Source organism: Chelonoidis abingdonii, chromosome 22 (genome assembly GCF_003597395.2).
Source record: "Chelonoidis abingdonii isolate Lonesome George chromosome 22, CheloAbing_2.0, whole genome shotgun sequence".
NCBI lineage: Eukaryota > Metazoa > Chordata > Testudines > Testudinidae > Chelonoidis > Chelonoidis abingdonii.
Genome location: NC_133790.1, coordinates 31,713,248 through 31,730,425, shown reverse-complemented (window position 1 = coordinate 31,730,425; position 17,178 = coordinate 31,713,248). Strand labels below are relative to the sequence as shown.

The following is a 17,178-nucleotide window of genomic DNA, read 5'->3' as shown; positions in this document are numbered from 1 at the left end:
ATTAAATTTCATCCTATTACTCCAGTTTACAAGGTCATCCAGATCTTCCTGTAGGATATCCCAGTCCTTCTCTGTGTTAGCAATACCTCCCAGCTTTGTGTCATCCGCAAACTTTATTAGCACATTCCCACTTTTTGTGGGAAGGTCAGTAATAAAAAGGTTAAGTAAGATTTGTATGAGCCATATTCATCGAGATGGGGGGATGTTTTCAATCTGCACTATAGTTCAGAATTACTTAGAGATCAGCTGTTTATCATGGCTGTTCCTCTAAATCGGGTGATGGAACTGGATTCCCCTGGAAGCTGGTTGGTGAGATGCGGGTAGGGTCTAGACTCACTTGGCCACTATCAGTTGTGGAGCTACAATAAGACACCTGCTGTAGCAGCCAGGGGAAGGAGAGGGGCAGGAATTCCCCATCATTCAGCCCAGAGTATCCTGGAGCCAAGATTCCATCTAGCCAAGATAGCAGGAGGTACAGGAAGAGCATTTAAATGAAGTGCCATTGGAGGAACATCTCAGAAGATGAGCCCATCAATGAGACTTACTCTCTCCCACCTAGACAACTGATGACAGCTCCCGGCTTGGGCCTTCTTCACCTCACCAGCAACAAGGGCCCAAGATCTCTCCAGGCCACCTCACTTTGTGAGCGGCAGAGAATGATCTGAGGGATTCTAAGCTACCACGTTGAGACCATGAGTCTGCATAGCCCTTCCCTCTCCCACATCAGCACATGACCTGCCCCATGCACTGCTATGCAATCCCAGGCAGGCTGGCTGTGGACTTTGGTATTTTAGCAAGTTCTTAAATATTCAGCAGACTTCTCCATTGTGCTGGAACCATGGGAGCCCACCATGGTCTACGCCTTGCAGCATATCTCGGGCTGGGGATATTAGCTGCATGATCAGCCTGTTTCCACTGTGCTGCACAGAAAGAGGAAAGATGGTTTTTTGTCCCCATTTCTTCAGCCACTGGCCTGCTAGCTGGGGAACTGCAGCCTACTCCACCCATTGCTAGACTTCCCTGCAAGAGGTGTGTGTGGGGTGGGGGACATGTCCTTGCACTGTTCCTGGGAGCCTGGCAGTGGAAATGGCTGGGGCTCAGGGGGAGGAGCCAGTAAAGATGCCTGCTCAGGTCTCGCAGTCAGGGAGCAGTAGGAGCCAGAGCTGGAGTCAGGTCAGGAATGGCCAGCGTTGCTGGGAACGGGGCAGTGCCAAGCTGCTATTTACAAACAGCTTTTCAGAACAGCTGCATGGATTTCAGACCCGCTCCCTTGGCCTACCCTGCCTGATACTACTGAGGCCCCAGTTAGAGACACCCTCCCACTTTGGTGTAAAAGGGAAGCCAGTCTCACTGGCTCCTCTCTCCAATTCCTTAAGTGTCCACTGCCATCCCAGCCCCCCTCCTTTCCCAGGGGTAATATGGCGGGGGGTTTCCAGCAGCAATACCTGGGCAGTGGATACAGGAGGGGAGCAGCAGGCTAGGATGAGCAGCAGGCTTTAACAGACTTAGTAGATACTGAGAGTTGCACTCTTGTTTGACAACTCTCATCTGAAGAGAAGAGTGCTGCATTGCAACAGATTAATGTAATTAACATTGCTGCAGCATTTAGGTTTGTTAAATCGTGGAGAAAATGGGGCCCTGCGATGGGTCAGATCCTGCTTCTAATGAAGTCACTAGGAGATTTGCATTGAGTGAACAGGAGCAGGATTGGCTCCCTGTATGCTCACTAGGCTGCAGACACTTTACAAACCTGGATCACCGAGTGCTGAAAGCCCTGTCCAAGGAGCTGCCTCACTGCAAGTCATGGCACGTTACGGTGAGGTTGAACAATTAAAATTCACCACAGTTTGAACCACTTTCCTCCCCCTCCTGTTTACAGGGGAACTTGGAGGCTCTCTGCTGAAAGTCTGGTGGGAACACTCCACATTCACTAAAACATGAGAGGCAGGAACAGCAGGCAGTCAGCTGAATGTGTGACCGGTTGAGGTCTATAGGGAGTTCAGAAGGCGGCAAGCCAGACAAAGTGACTCATGGTGCCAGAGTTTGATCCTGCTGCTGCCCATGCTGGGTCCTTTGTGTTGTTTGGGGATAGTTTAGTCAGTGCATTCTCCTCTTGATAACGGTGCTCCCAAAGCCAAGGTCCAACTAGCTATGCTGAGACGAGTCCAATACTATGTATTATTTGCTGATCCCAAGCAAGAAGTTTAGTGCAGTTCAGTCCTGCTACCCCAAAACTAGGGGAATGTGTGTTCAGGTGGAGACTGTCAAGCACTCCCTCTTCACCACCTCTGCAATGCACAAATCCACGGCCTGATTTTAAGAGGGACAGAGCTCTATCTCCTAGTGACGCTTCAGGTCTCAAGCCCTCTGAAAGTCAGCCCACTTGTGGCTCACAGCTATAGTAAGCAGTTACATCTGCCTCAGGTGGCAGGCTTCTTCTTCAAACCCATGCTCACCTTCCTCCTCAACAAATCCCTCACCTGAGAGCTGCCTGCTCTTATTTAGGGCCAGATCCTGCAAAGAGCTGAGCATCTTTGACTCCTACTGAAGCCAGGAGGAGCAGAGGATATGTAGCACCTCTGAGAGCACTGTCTCCATTGCAGGGCAGGGAATGTCTCATCTCTGTCTGGGAAGCAGCAGCACATTATTTATGCTGCCACAGAGGGTATTTATAAAATAATACCCCGGCAAGAACCACCACTCAGTCTTCTTTGGAAACAAGACCCTGAGCAGGAAGATAAAGGAAACACCAGGGCCTCACAAGGAAGTCACTATACTTAAATACAGTTACAGAAACAAGTGCCCTAGGACAATTGCCACCTTCTAACAGCAACTGAATCAGTAAATGAGTTGGGGAGGGACCAAAGCAGCTGACGCAGGGAGTCCACAGAATCCAGTGCTCAATGGAGGTGGTTTAGACTCAGATGGATTTATCTATGTCCCATCCACACACTAGGGAGAAGAAAGACTCATTCTACTGGCAAGCCACTTCCCTTGCAAAGCCCTGGCCCTCCTCAAGACACTTGCAGGATCAAATGTTGTAATTAATTTGCATGAGACAAGAAGAGGAAAAGGTTGTGGAAGAAGGGAAAGAATTGACAAGGATTTGTAGGGGATCTTAATGCATGTCAATTTGTTAGCAAGAGTTAGGCCAGCTGTAACCCTAATGACGTGAGACTTGTAGAAGCGAGGATAGTGTGAGGCGAGTGGAAAAGAATTGTGTGAGAAGTTGTCACGACCTTGCACTAATAACCAAATATGTAGACTGGCGCCTTCCAGAAATGAGAAAAATAAGCTAGCAGGATGGCCTATGTATATACAAAATGCAGTTGTTGCTTGTTATTGTCTGTAACAAAGGTATAAGTGCTTGCTGTAATTGTTTACCTGTTGAGAGACCTGTCCGGGACTGGGGCGACCCTGTGTCCTAGGGCACTCCCTCCCTCTACTGCAATTGCTGGAGAAATAATAAAGTATTTGATTTTGCTGCACTCAAACAAAAAGCGAGAACCGAGTTTTTCTCCGACAAGGCATACAGCTCTACAGGAGAAACATTCTCGCTGAGATCCAGCAAGAACGAAACCTGGTCTCTTGCGATTGCGTAGTGCCCTTAGTCAATCACTACAATAAAAGAGGGTTAAGGGTAATGCTGGGCATTGAGAGAAGCAGGAGGGCAGCAGAATACCTGCTCTAGGCCAATTTCATGAAGAAATGTTGTTTACAGCAGTGGACAACCTTCACAGATGGATGCTCGGTTATGGCTAGACACTGCAATATGCCAACAAGAGGGATCAGCTTGCAAAAGCAAATATAACCCCCCTAACACCAGTTTAGTTCACTGGGTTCTTCCTTCCCTTGAAGCAAAACCTCTGCTGCCATAATACTCCCTCTGAATCATTCTAGTCCAGATTCTACTGGCAGTGAGCAGGGGTGAAGAAGAGAGGGGTCAGCTGAGCAGTAAGAAAAAGCAGGGAAATTATTTCAGGAAAACACTCTCCACTGGGGAGTTGCAGAAGGGTTAGTCAAAACTAGATGCCTTGTGTATCTGCAGAGTCCATCTGATGTATTTGTTTTTGCAGAAGTAACTCCCCCTTCCAAAGAGAGGAGCCTGTCTCTCCTCCTACCATGCCCTGATCAGACAATCATTCACTATGGTTTGCTGGTTTTCCCCCTCAGCTGAGTATTAGCAAGAGAAGACATGCCACTGCCTCTGAGCATCTTGGTCTAGCAAAGAGTTAACTCAGCTTGAAGCAATTCATCATCCCTTCCCATTAGGCTCATGGCTGGGAGAACTGGAATGGCCTAAGGGTAAAAGTTCCCATGAGCTTCCAATCCCACAGTCACTTGCAAATCCTTTGCTTGGTGCGGCCATCAAGGTACCTGCTCAATTAAAGAGGAAATATTGGAAGCCCTTAACTGGATCGAGACACACAAAGAAACCCTGGCCTATAGGAAGATGATTGTGACTGAAAGGTGCTACTCAGAGAGACCACCACAAACTTAGTGCTCAGACACTTCAGTGACAAGGGCCAGTTAAGAACACTGAACTAAGGTGAAAGGAAATATAGAATGTTTCCCTCAGGTTTAAGAGGGAGATTCTGACCTATTTTGATTCAACTCTCCACTCTTGTTGATACCTTCTGATGTATGTGGGCTTTTCCATCAATTCCCGTCCCCCTCTGTGTTTCTAGTAACACCTTAAACCAACACAATCACTCTTTTTGCAGCAGCCTCAGAACTGAAGGCTGCACAAGTCTGGGTAAACGTTGCTGCAAATCTGGACAGGGCACAGGAAAGCACAGCAATGAGCGGATCCTACAGAGATGTAAGGCGAAAAAAGAAATCTAGCTCTGTTCTATCCTTCTAGGCATTAACACCACTCAGTGTTTGATTAATGCTTTTGATCTGTAGATCTCACAACACTTTTCCTGAGCAGACCTGCATTGCTCTCCCCATTTAATATATAAGGAAACTGAGGCACAGAGCGATGAGGTGACTGGCTCAAGGTCACAAAGTGAGCCAATGGGAGACCTGGAAACAGAATGCAAGTGTCCTATAACCTCCGGGTTGGGTCAGCTATTGCAGGTTCTAGCATAATGGCCACAATGGCCAGGAGATACAGGCCATACATCAAAGTACAGTATGAGCAATGAGAGCCAAGTTTTGCCCGATTACATTCAAGTGGCCCAGCTGATTTCTGTGGAACTTGCACCAGTATAACAGTCAAATTTGGCCAGAGAGCCCATATATACATTGAATTGGCCGTACTAGAACAGACCAATTGGGGCACTGTTTGGGTCAATGGTTAACGCTGGGTGTTCTGAGAAAGCCATAAACCTTCTCATAATTCCATAGAGAAAAATTCTTTCCTGATCCTATCTTATGCCCACATGCAGGAGTTGGGAAGCTTCAAACTAATCCTCCTACTTGATATAACCTAGACGGCCCCATACTAATAGGAGGTGGGTTATTCCAGGCAGTGAGGGTTCACCATCCTATTAGCTGGCTAAAGACCCCGGCTGCAACTCCACTCCAGGAATCCAGACAGCAGCGCAAGGTTGCTCCACCCCTATTACTCTAGGTGTGGGGACAACTCGACAGCCATTAGCAGGCTCTCACAAATCAGGAGTAGCTTCCCCCAGACCCTGGGGTTAACCCACATCTCTCATCCAGCTGCCCTCTCACATCTGATTAAAATCTGTCATGTGAACAACACAGAAGGAATTTAAGTTTGCTCTTGACTGAGCAGACTGTTACTTTCCATCAGTGATGACATCCTGCTCCTGGACAGAAAACTTTTTGAAGAGCTTGTAAATATATTTATTACTGTTCTTCCACTGTGGAGGAATTATAGAAGGGCTGTGTTTGGTTGGCTCCCCTCCCCAACCTCTGGCATCAGCAAGAAAAGCTCAGGTGAATAAGCTCAGGGAAGCTCTGATGCCAGGAAGTGTTTCGCCAATCAGCCTGCCTACTGCTTTTGACAGCCACCATGCTGCACGCTGCCCAGAGAGCTGCACACTCACTCTGGAGTCGCATGTAGCAATTGTATCCATACTGCAAGTGGCATGACAAAGCCTGACACACCCAGTCAAGTAAAAAGAAGGTCAGAGCCAATGAAGGCTCTGTCCCTAGCTTCTGCAGAGAGGAAACAAGCCTGACTCATCATACTGAGCACTGCTGGGTGGCCAGAGGACTTAAGTGGGAGGTGCAGTGGGATTCCTTGAACCAAGCTTGTTTTCATTTTATTTCTGCTGCAAAAGAGAGAGGCACCAGATATCTGGGAAATCCCACTCCCTATTCTGGGAACCACTTACCTGCCCTGCACCATGGTCATATAGAAGTAGGAGACTGCAGTACTCCCTATGGCCAGTATTCCTACACTGCTGCCCATAGGCAGAGGCTAGGACGGGAACAGCTGACAGCTGACCCTGCTTTTACACCATTACCTATAGCACCCCTAAGTCCGGCAACTAAAACTGAGAGGTGCCTCATCACTTCCCCTCAGTGCCTCCTGGCTGGTACTAGTTTAGCTGTTAGCAACAACTCCAGCACCTCCTGTCTGGAAAGCCTGGCCCTGGATCAGCCACAAGCTCTCTCTGCTGCCCTCCTAAAGCATTCCATACACCGATTCCATTTCCCCACAGTGAAGCAAGAATAAATAAATATTATGTGTAACATAAGATTGTGCTGCCAAAGCCGAGTGATTAAGAGCAAATTACATTTTCATCAGTGCAGAGAGAAAATTGATTTACAAGGCAGTATTATGATTATCTCCTTCTTGCAGGAAGGGGGGGAATGGACTCCACAACATACTACTAGAGCCATCAAAGAAAATGTAGAGGGAGAGAGGAAGGGCAATTAGGTAGCTAGAGCTAAAATGCATCAAGAGAAGGAAAAGAGAACATGGAGATTCATTCCCTGTCTCTTTGCTGGGGCTTTGCAGACCATCTGCCCTTAATCCAGGGGTTTCAGATTCTTTATTTGATTTTAAAGCAAACAATAAGTCCCTCACATCCAAACCCATTTTACGGCAGCTAACCCAATAACTCTATGCGCAGAACTTCTGCTGGCACAGCAAAATCATGTGGCATTGAAATGAGACCACCAAATCCATTTACACACACACCCCCCAACGTACTGGAGATTAAGGGTTAGGAGGAGGGGAGGAGGTACTGGGAATAAAATGCTAATCTTTTAGGGCAGGAGCTCGAGCCTCCAGGCATGGAGTCTGTTTACAGCATAGGGATGCTGCAAACCCACCAAGAAGCTCAGGGGAAAAATAAAAGCCTGGACACAGGTGATAAACATTCCCTTTTCGCTTAGGGGTACAAAAGAGGGGACAGAGGAGGCTTCTGCTTTATGGGATGCTCATATTAACAGCCTGGTTTTAAATAGCAATTTCCTTACCTGTGCTACAAGCACCACCTCAATGACTGCAACAGAGAATTCTCATTTCATGGCTAATGCTGCATCCCTGCCAGCCTCAAGAGGCGAGTGACCTATACCCCCCCAAGAGAGGCAGGTCTTACCCCCAGCACCCCATTCAAAGCGTGGCATGGTACATCTTCAGATTGTTGGTAGAGCTACATTCTCTATTAAATCAAATTCAAAACACTGTACACAGCTAGCACTCTCCCCCCCCACTTGCTTCCCATTCCATTCCCACATCTGCCCTTCTTAGTCTCCACTTCTCGTTGGATGCTTTAACTTTTCTTCTCTATTTTAAAGATTCCCATCATTTTTCCTCTCCCCCATCCCCAATTTTCTACTCCCCTTGGCAATCTCTCTATTTCTATTGCTCCCACACCACCTTTACTCTTCTCAGGACGGGGGCCAGAGCACAGGTCCTCCTTGTCCTCCCAGTGTGGGTGAGGAATGTGTTGAATGTGAGGAGATGAAAATCAATTTGCAGGTGATACCTGCCAAACACTGGCAAGATGACAGCCTTGATTTTTACTTGTCGCATTTCAGTGTGAACAAGAAAAAAAGCTAGTCTTTTTCCTTTATGTTTCTAGTCCAGGTGTGGGCAAAATTTTTGGCCCGAGGGCCACATCGGGTTTCAGAAATTGGATGGAGGGCCGGTTAGGTGGTCCGGCCCCCCACCTCCTATCTGTCCACCCAGGACCCCTGCCCCCTCCACATACCCCGCTATCTGTCCCCTCATCACCCCCGGATCCCCGCTGCCCCATCCAACCCCTCCTCTCTTTCCCGCTGCCCCCTCCCCCACCTCCCGGGACCCCTGCCCCATCCAGCCATCCCTTATCCCTGTCCTGACTGACCCCAGAACCCCTGCCCCAACTGCCCTCTGCCACCCCATCCAACCTCACCTCCCTCCTGACTGTCCCTCAGGACACCTGTCCCCATTCAACCCCCTATTTTCCCCCTGACCATCACCACGAACTCCCCTGCTCTCTATCCAATGTCCCCTGCTCTATACCTTCATGCCCACTGCCTGGAGCACCAGTGGCTGGCAGTGCCGCAGCCACGCTGCCTGGCTGCAGCCAGGCTACGCCACCACCATGCAGCACAGAGCACTGGGTCAGGCTGCCCCAGGAGCTCACAGCCTCACCACCCAGAGCATTGCGCCGGTGGCGGAGTAAGCGAGCTGAGGCTGTGGGGGAGGAGGGACAGCAGGGAAGGGCCGGGGCGAGCCTTCCAGGCCAGGAGCTCAGGGGCCGGGCAGGATGGTCCCACAGGCCATTTGCCCACCTCTGTTCTAGTCAGTTTCACTCTCTGGCTCAGAGGAGGTCTAGAGCATATGGCTGTTAAAGCTAGTGCCTTGTCTATACAAATACACCAATGAAGCTACTTCAGGTAGCCAGGATGGGAAATAAAAGGTTAGTGCAGATATGGCTTTATGGGACCCCTAGATATGCGCCACAGGCCTGATTTTCAGCTGTACTCCTTGGACTTGCCCAGCTTGCACCTTACCTGCCGTTTTAGTCCTCAGGGAGATGGTAGTGTGAAGTAGGGATTGCTCTTACAGGGACGTTACCCTGCAGTCACACACTCCTCTTTTTGCTGCCAGGTGTGTTTGTATGTGCCAGGGTGCACTGCCCCATAAGACTCCATTCTTAACGTGCACATCACCAGTGTCAACGTGAGGGCTCTGGCAGGTGAATGTCAAGAGGAATACACAAAAGTAAGTTGAATCTATAAGTCTGACTCCTGACTCTGAATCTGACTTGCCCCTTCCATTCCTCGATATCCAGTCAGCTTCCAGATATCCATACTAGCAGAACATGTTATACTTGGAGCTATGCAGCAGGGCTACCATCCCCAACCCAAAGATACAAAGTAAGCAAGGCCAGCCTATTGATGGTAAATAATTGATGATTGAAGAGGGCTACCAAAACTCCAGTTGACAACACAAAGAGGGCTCTTCACAAATAGAAGACAAACTTTCAGAGCACCTCTACAAAGGAATGAATCAGCTGTTGACTGGGCTGGTACAAAACAACCATTACACAGTTAGTAATAGCTTACACACAGCCATGGACATCAGGATCAGCTTTTACTGAGCAAAAGAATGTCAACCTGGTCAAAAGAAATTACATCCCTTCTCCTCTCCTCAGAGTGCTATGGGATCTCCAAGTTCAACCTGAGGATCCCATCAGAAAATGAAGCAAGGTGTAAGTCAAAGTGCAATCACTGAATGGAAACCCTGGGCACTGGAAGACATGGCAGCAGCATGAAAAGAGATTCTGACACTAAGAGACTAATCCCATTTGCAGAACTACCAAATCACTGACTAACAATAAGACTACTGCTCTAGGAACAGACAATGCCTAGCTCCCAGACTGGGTACTTCCCAGGGGGTCATTGTGATAGGTGGAGAAATCCAGGCAAGAGAAAAGCAAGTGGGGAAAAAAACTGACACCTCAACAAATTCTGTTCAATCCTGTTGACATTAAGCAGAGCTTTGTTACCTGTGCTGAGGGGGGCCCCTTAAGTCAAAGAGTGTGGAGAAGAGAAAATGCCTTGAGTTTTTTATTCCACAGCAGTCTAAGAAGCAAACACCTCCTGAAGCTGAGCCAGCTGGAGCTAGTAGAGCCAATCAGCATCAGAGAGAACAAGATACACGGGAAGGAAATCAGTTTCCAGATGAGGTGCTTGTGCTGTGCCCACAGAGCTCATAAAAAGGGATTAGCATGTTAACCACATAATTAAACATGAAAAATTTAGCAGGCATCTTCAAAGGCAGGCAACGAAAGCCCAGAGGTCACAAAACCAACAGTTGCTGTGAATCAGGTTTAATTACAGGAGGGGCTCCTTCCAGACCCAGAATTTCTTACAGTTGATGGATTATTTCTTTCAAGAGCTATCAGTGCTTCATTTTATCCCAGTGTTGTGCCCACAAGTGGACTAAAAGTTGACACTAGGTTTCTTAAAAATAACTGCAGATTAAGAGATGGGACAGCAGGCTCCAACATAAATGTTCATCCAGCCCCACCTGAACACTTGACCCAAACCTTTTGGAGGGGTGACAAAAGCGGAATGAAGTCATTCAATGCCACTCTACACACTTTCATTTAATTTTTTTGGCATCTTTGGTCCTGAGGGCAGGAAATGCCAAAATACAACGAGAATGGCTTTTCTTGGAGCACCTGCAGTTCAGTCAAGAGCAGCAAGGAGCGGATTGATTACACAAAATCTTGACTGAACGATTCACAGATGCAAGAGGTCTGGACAGCTCAAATAAACATCCAGACCACTCCATTAACAATGCAGATCCAGGATCCAGGAGTGAACAGTCTATGGCTAACACTTTAACCTGTATCACATCATCCCTATGGTGAGCTCTAACTGAACAGAATGCTCTCCACACAGTCAGCCTACAGATGCCACTCACACACCTAAGACTGGAGTTGCAGATTATTTAATAAAAGAAGCACTAACATTTTTGTCTACATTGACTTCTGCTACTTTTCGAACAGAGCAAACATCTTTGATTCAGAAATAGATCCTGAAAAACACTGATCAATTTGAAAAATAAAATATGGTAAACTGAACATCGAGAAAGGTTAAATTCTGGGCATCTTTCTTTTCCCCCAGTTTTAGTAATAGTGTATCCATTAAATAGGAAATGAACTAAAATACAATGATAAAATTAAATTTCAAATACTTAGCTCCAATACACCTGTACAACTCTAAGCACTCTAAAAAGAACCATTATCCCCATTTTACAGATGGGGAACTGAGACATAGAGCAGTGGAGTCACTTGCCTAAGCCAAAAAAAGCCAGGTCTCCCGATTCCAAGCCCAGTGCTCTATCCACAGCAGCACTGCCTCCCAAGACTTAAGCTTCTCTTCCTGTTTTTGAATCAGGGGCCTTTCATGTTGTCATAAACAGATAGTAGGAGTTAATAAAAACAGAAGCACTTTATATCTCTTGACTGTAAAGGGTTAACAAGTTCAGTAAGCCTGGCTGTCACCTGACCAGAGAACCAATCAGGGGACAGGATACTTTCAAATCATGAGGGAGGGAAGTTTTTGTGTGTGCTGTTAGTTTTTGGCGGTGGTTCTCTCTGGGTGCTGAGAGTGACCAGACGTGCAACCAGGTCTCTCTCCAATCCAGGCTCTTATAAGTTCAGAATAGTGAGTACTAGAGTTCGATCGCGAGTTTGGCTTATGTTTGTTTTCTTTATTTGCCAAATGGTTATTTGGCTGAGAAGGAGTCATGCAAATTCACTATTTTGCTGAAAAGGATTTTAATTTTGTACTTGGTATAGTAGGCTGGGAGGGGTATTCCATGTCTATAAGCTGAAAACCTCGTACCTATATCCATCTTAAATTTACAAAGATATTTTACTGTTTTTCTCTCTTTAATTAAAAAGCTTTTCTTTGTTTAACTGATTGTTTTTTTTATTCTGTTGGGAACCCGGGACGGTTCTGATCCCAGAATTGGTGGGGAGAATAGAGGAGGGAGGGGGGAGAAGGTGAATTTCTCTCTCGTGTTAGGATTACTTCTCTCTCTAGGGAGAGTCTGGGGGGAAGCAGGAAGAAGGAAGAAGGGTGAATTTTCTCTCTGTTTGAGGTTCAAGGAGTGAATCATGGTGATCCTTCCCAGGTAACCCGGGCAAGGAGCCTGGGAGAGCAACGGTGGGGAAAGGTTTCTTTCGCTTAGATCCAGAGGATCTGGTCTTGGGGTTCCCCTGGCAGGTTTTGGGGACCAGAGTGTGTACCAGGCCTTGGAATTCTGGTTGGTGGCGCGCTAACAGTAAAGCTGGTATTGCTTTAGAAGAATTCATGCTGGTACCCCATCTTTTGAACGCTAAGGTTCAGAGTGGGGAATTAGACTATGACATGTGTAAGGCCAACCTGATCCCCACTACAGAACAGTGCATTTCAAAATGAGTTTGCCAAGAAGCTTTCTGCTTGCATTTGAGAGGGGCTGCTAGTGTGGCAGGCAGTCTCAGTTTCTTCTTTCAATGCTACGATCAGGGCCTACTGTAGCCCTCCGGTGTCTGAAGATCAGGACACACCTGCTTTCTCTTTGGCTATGGTAAAGAGAGATACCATCTTTGAAGCTGTCTGAGGTATTAAAAGGGTCTTCACAAAGGCACACAAGTCAGTAAACTGCACACATGCCGCCACAGACTAGACTTATCGAAGAGGCTAAGTCTTTAGAGAAAAGCACATACTGTAGATAACAGACATGGTGTTAACTGAGCAGGAGGCATTAGTACCCTCAGGGACAGGGAGTAGGGCAAGAGCATTGCAGCAGAGGGGCAAAAGATGAGAAAAACAAAAGTTGAGAGATGGTAGCATTAGTTTAGGCTGCAATGGTCACATTCTGCTCCCGTTGACTTCAGTGGAGTTGTGCACCTGTCACAGAGCAGAATTTGGCCCCTAGATATTAGGGCAATAAAGAAAGTCCTAGTCTGGCCATGCTACCCCCCTATGGTACTAACACTGTGAAATGTAGCATCGCTATGAAAGAGACTGAGGCAGTCTTGCTGCTCAGCTAACATTCCATCAATAAAACAACTTCCCAGAGAAGTGGCGGAAGCACCATTACCAGAGTCATTTAAAAATGGACTGGAAAGTGCCCTGGAGAACGGATTATAGGGAACAACTATGCTCCCATGGGGCTGGGCAAGATGGAACTTAAAAGGTCTTTTCCATTTCCAGGATTCTACAGGACTGCAGACAAGGAGCGAGAACGCAGCCCTTAAAGCTGAGAATACCAGTCTCCGGGTATCAATTGTGGTGAACAATTCTAACTGTGTTAGTCTCATAGGACTAGCTTTAGCTGCACGCCTGCCTGGCTGATGCTTCCAGATACCGGCTGGCTTCAGTTGTTTCCCCTGACATTTCTCTTGAATAAGCAGCTCTCAGCCGAGAGATGCTGACTATACATTCACCAGCTGTTCTGCTCTAAGACAGAGCTACGGCTTTCGCAAAGCAGTTTTGAAGCAAAAGCAGCAGCATCAAGAGTGAATTTAAGTTGAGGTTTTTTGTTTTGTTTTGTTTTAACTCATGAATTTTCATCTGCAGCAAATGGAGGAGGAAGCAACTTCTACTTCACTTTGCAACACCCTGCAGAGTCTGCAAAGGGCATCCATTTCTCTGGTAGATTTCCACCCACACACAGTGAAGTGTGATCAGGCATGTGAGGCATTCCACATTTAGTTCACTCCTAGAGTGACCAGATGAGAGGAAGAAAATATTGGGACATTGAAGGGGGGGATCATTGCCAGCAGAGTGGGGGGGGGGCGGGGAGCGCTGAGTGCTGCCGGTGGAGCAAACAAACAAAAAAAAGAGGGTACCGCTCCCCACTTACTGTCCCAGTTCAGCTTTCATCAAGGAGGACACCACCGAGACAGAGGACTTTGGACAGAAGTGAATACACAAAAGCTGTGAACCCCACAGACAAGATGAGACAGAACAATCCTGGTGTCTATTACATGCTCTTCTGCTCCATGTAAGGGTGGGGTGGGACATGGCACTGGATCTCACACTTGCAAAGCATGCTGCTGGGGTGGCACTTCGGGGGCTGCCGCACTGACAGCTGGCTATAGCAGCATGTTTCACAGGCAAGCTCATGCACAGGTTAGTATTACAGATGGCGATCCCATCACCACACACAGAGTACCTTGGAATAACCTACTTTGAAGTCTCAAATGCAGATAGGTCTTCTGCCCTGGGCTTGAGGCTAAACCAGCAAAGTAAAATGAACAAAAACAAAACAAAAATTCCTCTGTGATTTGAGCAGTGCCAAGTCATTTGTGCAATCTGTACAGTTTGCCCGTCAGGCTGGAGTGTTTAGCAGTGTCCAGGAGAGGTGAGGGAGTTATTAGTTAAGTAGGGAAAAACTATTGATATAATTTTCTCTTTCAGGTGTCTCAAATCTCCCCTTCTGTCATCGTGGTAAAGATTAAAGCCCTCCTCATACCCAGATGGCACGAAACAAGTTGTCTGAGTTTTTATTTTAACTCCTCCTTCTAACAGACTCAATTTTTAAAAATCTTTGCTCCACTGCCTGAGATAACAACCAACAATAATCCCTAGCTCTTAGATAGTGCTGTTCGTTGGTAGATCTCAAAAGCTCTTTATAAAGCAGGTCAGTAGCATTAGCCCTATTTTACAGATGGGGAAACTGAGCACAAGTGAAGTGACTTGCCCAAGGGCAGCAGCTGCCATGGAAACAGAACCCCAGTTTTCTGAGACCTAGTCCAGTGTTTTAACCACTAAGCAACATGGCCTAGTGGTGCCAGAGCTTCTCTGTTGCTTCCCCCCTCGGAAAATACTTCAGAAGGTAAGCGGAGAGGACAAGACTCAAGCTTCAGCTAGTGAACAAAGACTGAGTAGACAGTCCTGATTGCAATGATGATTCACTCACGATTCACAAATGCCTAACCACCTTCCTCAATGAGACAAATGGGACTCACTCTCCTCTCTGCCAACAGCTTTTGAGATTTGTTTAGAGGTCAAATGTAGCATTTTTAGCTTAAAAGGAGATTCTCCAGAATGTAAATGGAGAGCTTTATCAAAGCCTAATATGAACAAAGAGGCTTCCAGACTCTAAAAACACAAGCTCTGTGAGCATTTAGGTATCTCTCTTGCTCTCCCAACTGGGAACGCAGGCAGCATAGGGCTAGAACAGGAGAACTAGGAAGTGAAACTGACTAGATTATTTTACTCTTTGTTCCCCAAGTTCAGTTGGGACAGTAAAATCAAACTCTCGATAGTGAAAGGCAGAGCAAAATCAGAACTTTGAAATGTTTTGTTTTAATACTCTGATGGGATTAGTAACACAGGGAAGATCTAATTTATAAAGTGTGACTTTTACCACTGGCATTGTCCCCTTTAAACTGTAGCCCCAGCACATATCTTAGGAGTTCTAGACCTTTCAAAAGGAAGGAAACTTTTGTAAGAAAGCCTGGCTAAAAAACATTCCTTATGCTTGGATTTCCAAATCAGATCCTTGTTAAAATTTCCCTGGTTGAGGGGGACTGAGTAGCAGAGTTTCTCAGCAACAGAAGAAACTAGATCAATTTTTTAAAAAGGATAAGTTTTGTTAGGACCTTTTCATTTGCTTAATGCTGACGCCAGTAAGGTACAGTCATTTTAAATCCTTTGGCCAAGTACAGGTAGCTCCTGGATAGTGACTTGAAACAAGGGGTAATGAACAATTACCTCATGCAATAGGTGCAATTCAAGAATCTTACTAACAGTATTTAAAGCTTTACAAAATTTAGGACCAGTCAACCTGATGCACCCACCTGTCCCCTTCTGTCTTTCTATGGTAAGTGAGATGGGAGGGGTTGAGACTGCTGGCTGCCTAGATCCAGGCTAGAAGGGGCCTTCTCCACCTAAGACCCATAACTCAGGAATGTATAGTGTAATGTCTCTCACATTATGGAATAGACAGGAGTCAGCTGTGATGGCCAAAGAGAGACTTATGATTTTTCCTGACTCTCTAGTTCCCAAACTAAGGGCTGGTCTTCACTAAGGGAAGATCCACGCTGGGATCGATTTAGTGGACCTAGTGAAGACCTGCTAAATCAACAGCAGAGCACTCTCTAGTTGACCCCAGTACGACTACTCTCTGTGAAGTGTAAGGTAAGTCGACTGGAGAGTGTCTCCCGTCAATGCAGCGCAGTGAAGACACTGGAGTAAGTCGACCTAAGCTATGCCGACTCCAGCTATGATCAGGGGTCGGCAACCTTTCTGAAATGGTGTGCCGAGTCTTCATTTATTCACTCTAATTTAAGGTTTTGCGTGCCAGTAACACATTTTAATGTTTTAAAAAGGTCTCTTTCTATAAGTCTGTAATATATAACTAAATTATTGTTGTATGGAAAGAAAATAAGGTTTTTAAAATGTTTAAGAAGCTTCATTTAAAATTGAATTAAAATGCAGAGCCCCCTGTACCAATGGCCAGGACCCGGGCAGTGTGAGTGCCACTGAAAATCAGCTCGCGTGCCGCCTTCGGCACCCGTGCCATAGGTTGCCTACCCCTGAGCTAAGTTATTCATGTAACTGGAGTAGCGTAACTTAGGGCTTGTCTTCACTACAAGGGTAAGTCAACCAACAGACACACACCAGTCTGAGCTACCTAGAGTTATTGCACAGAGTCTCTGTAAATCTTGGTCTGGATTAAGCATTCATGGACAAGCACCTAAATCAAAATATTAAGACGACTCCTTGAGCAGAGTCTAAGCCCTGTTTTTCATCAGGAGCAAGGTAGGAACCTGGGTACCTTTTTAATGGTGTTGTGCTTGCTGTTGCCTCGGTCGGCATTCTCATTGTGCAGTATATCCAGCGCCGTCTCCCTCTCCTTCAGCTTCAGCGCCTCAATCTCAGTCTTCAACTCATTTAGTTGCTCCTGCAGGTGCTTGCTCTTCTCCATGTACTCCACTCTGGCACACACAATACACAGCCTTGTAGTTATGCGGTTCCACGACAACTGATAGGGGCTTTTAATTTCATCATGCCCAGAGCGTGGAATTGACTACACTAGTTTATGCTGTACAGTGAACTACACTGAGCAGTTTGTTCCTTATTAAAAATAGATGCCAGATAGCCAATTCAAGAGCAAAACTGTGTCATGCAGGTATGAAAAAATAGCCAGTCTAGCATGCCCAGATTATGTTTATATACCTCCCCATCTCTGCTAGTAACTGCAGCATGATGCTGGTTAGTCCTCTGCAATTCCAATGAGAGCTACAGGTT

The 17,178-nt window shown here is 46.5% G+C and overlaps 1 protein-coding gene across 8 annotated transcripts in view; it reads right to left on the bottom strand.

The window, feature by feature from the left end:
- The window catches only part of NF2 (NF2, moesin-ezrin-radixin like (MERLIN) tumor suppressor), a 104,610-nt gene that overhangs the window by 6,463 nt on the left and 80,969 nt on the right, over window positions 1-17,178 (bottom strand). For 3 of the 8 annotated variants that reach the window (XM_032764646.2, XM_032764645.2, XM_075059922.1), the window contains one exon: window positions 16,706-16,865. In XM_032764646.2, coding sequence (XP_032620537.1) covers window positions 16,706-16,865 — 160 coding nt within the window. Of the gene's footprint in view, window positions 1-14,027; window positions 14,156-16,697; window positions 16,866-17,178 lie in introns of those variants that run through there. The other 5 variants (XM_032764647.2, XM_032764650.2, XM_032764648.2 and 2 more) reach the window with 3 other exon arrangements.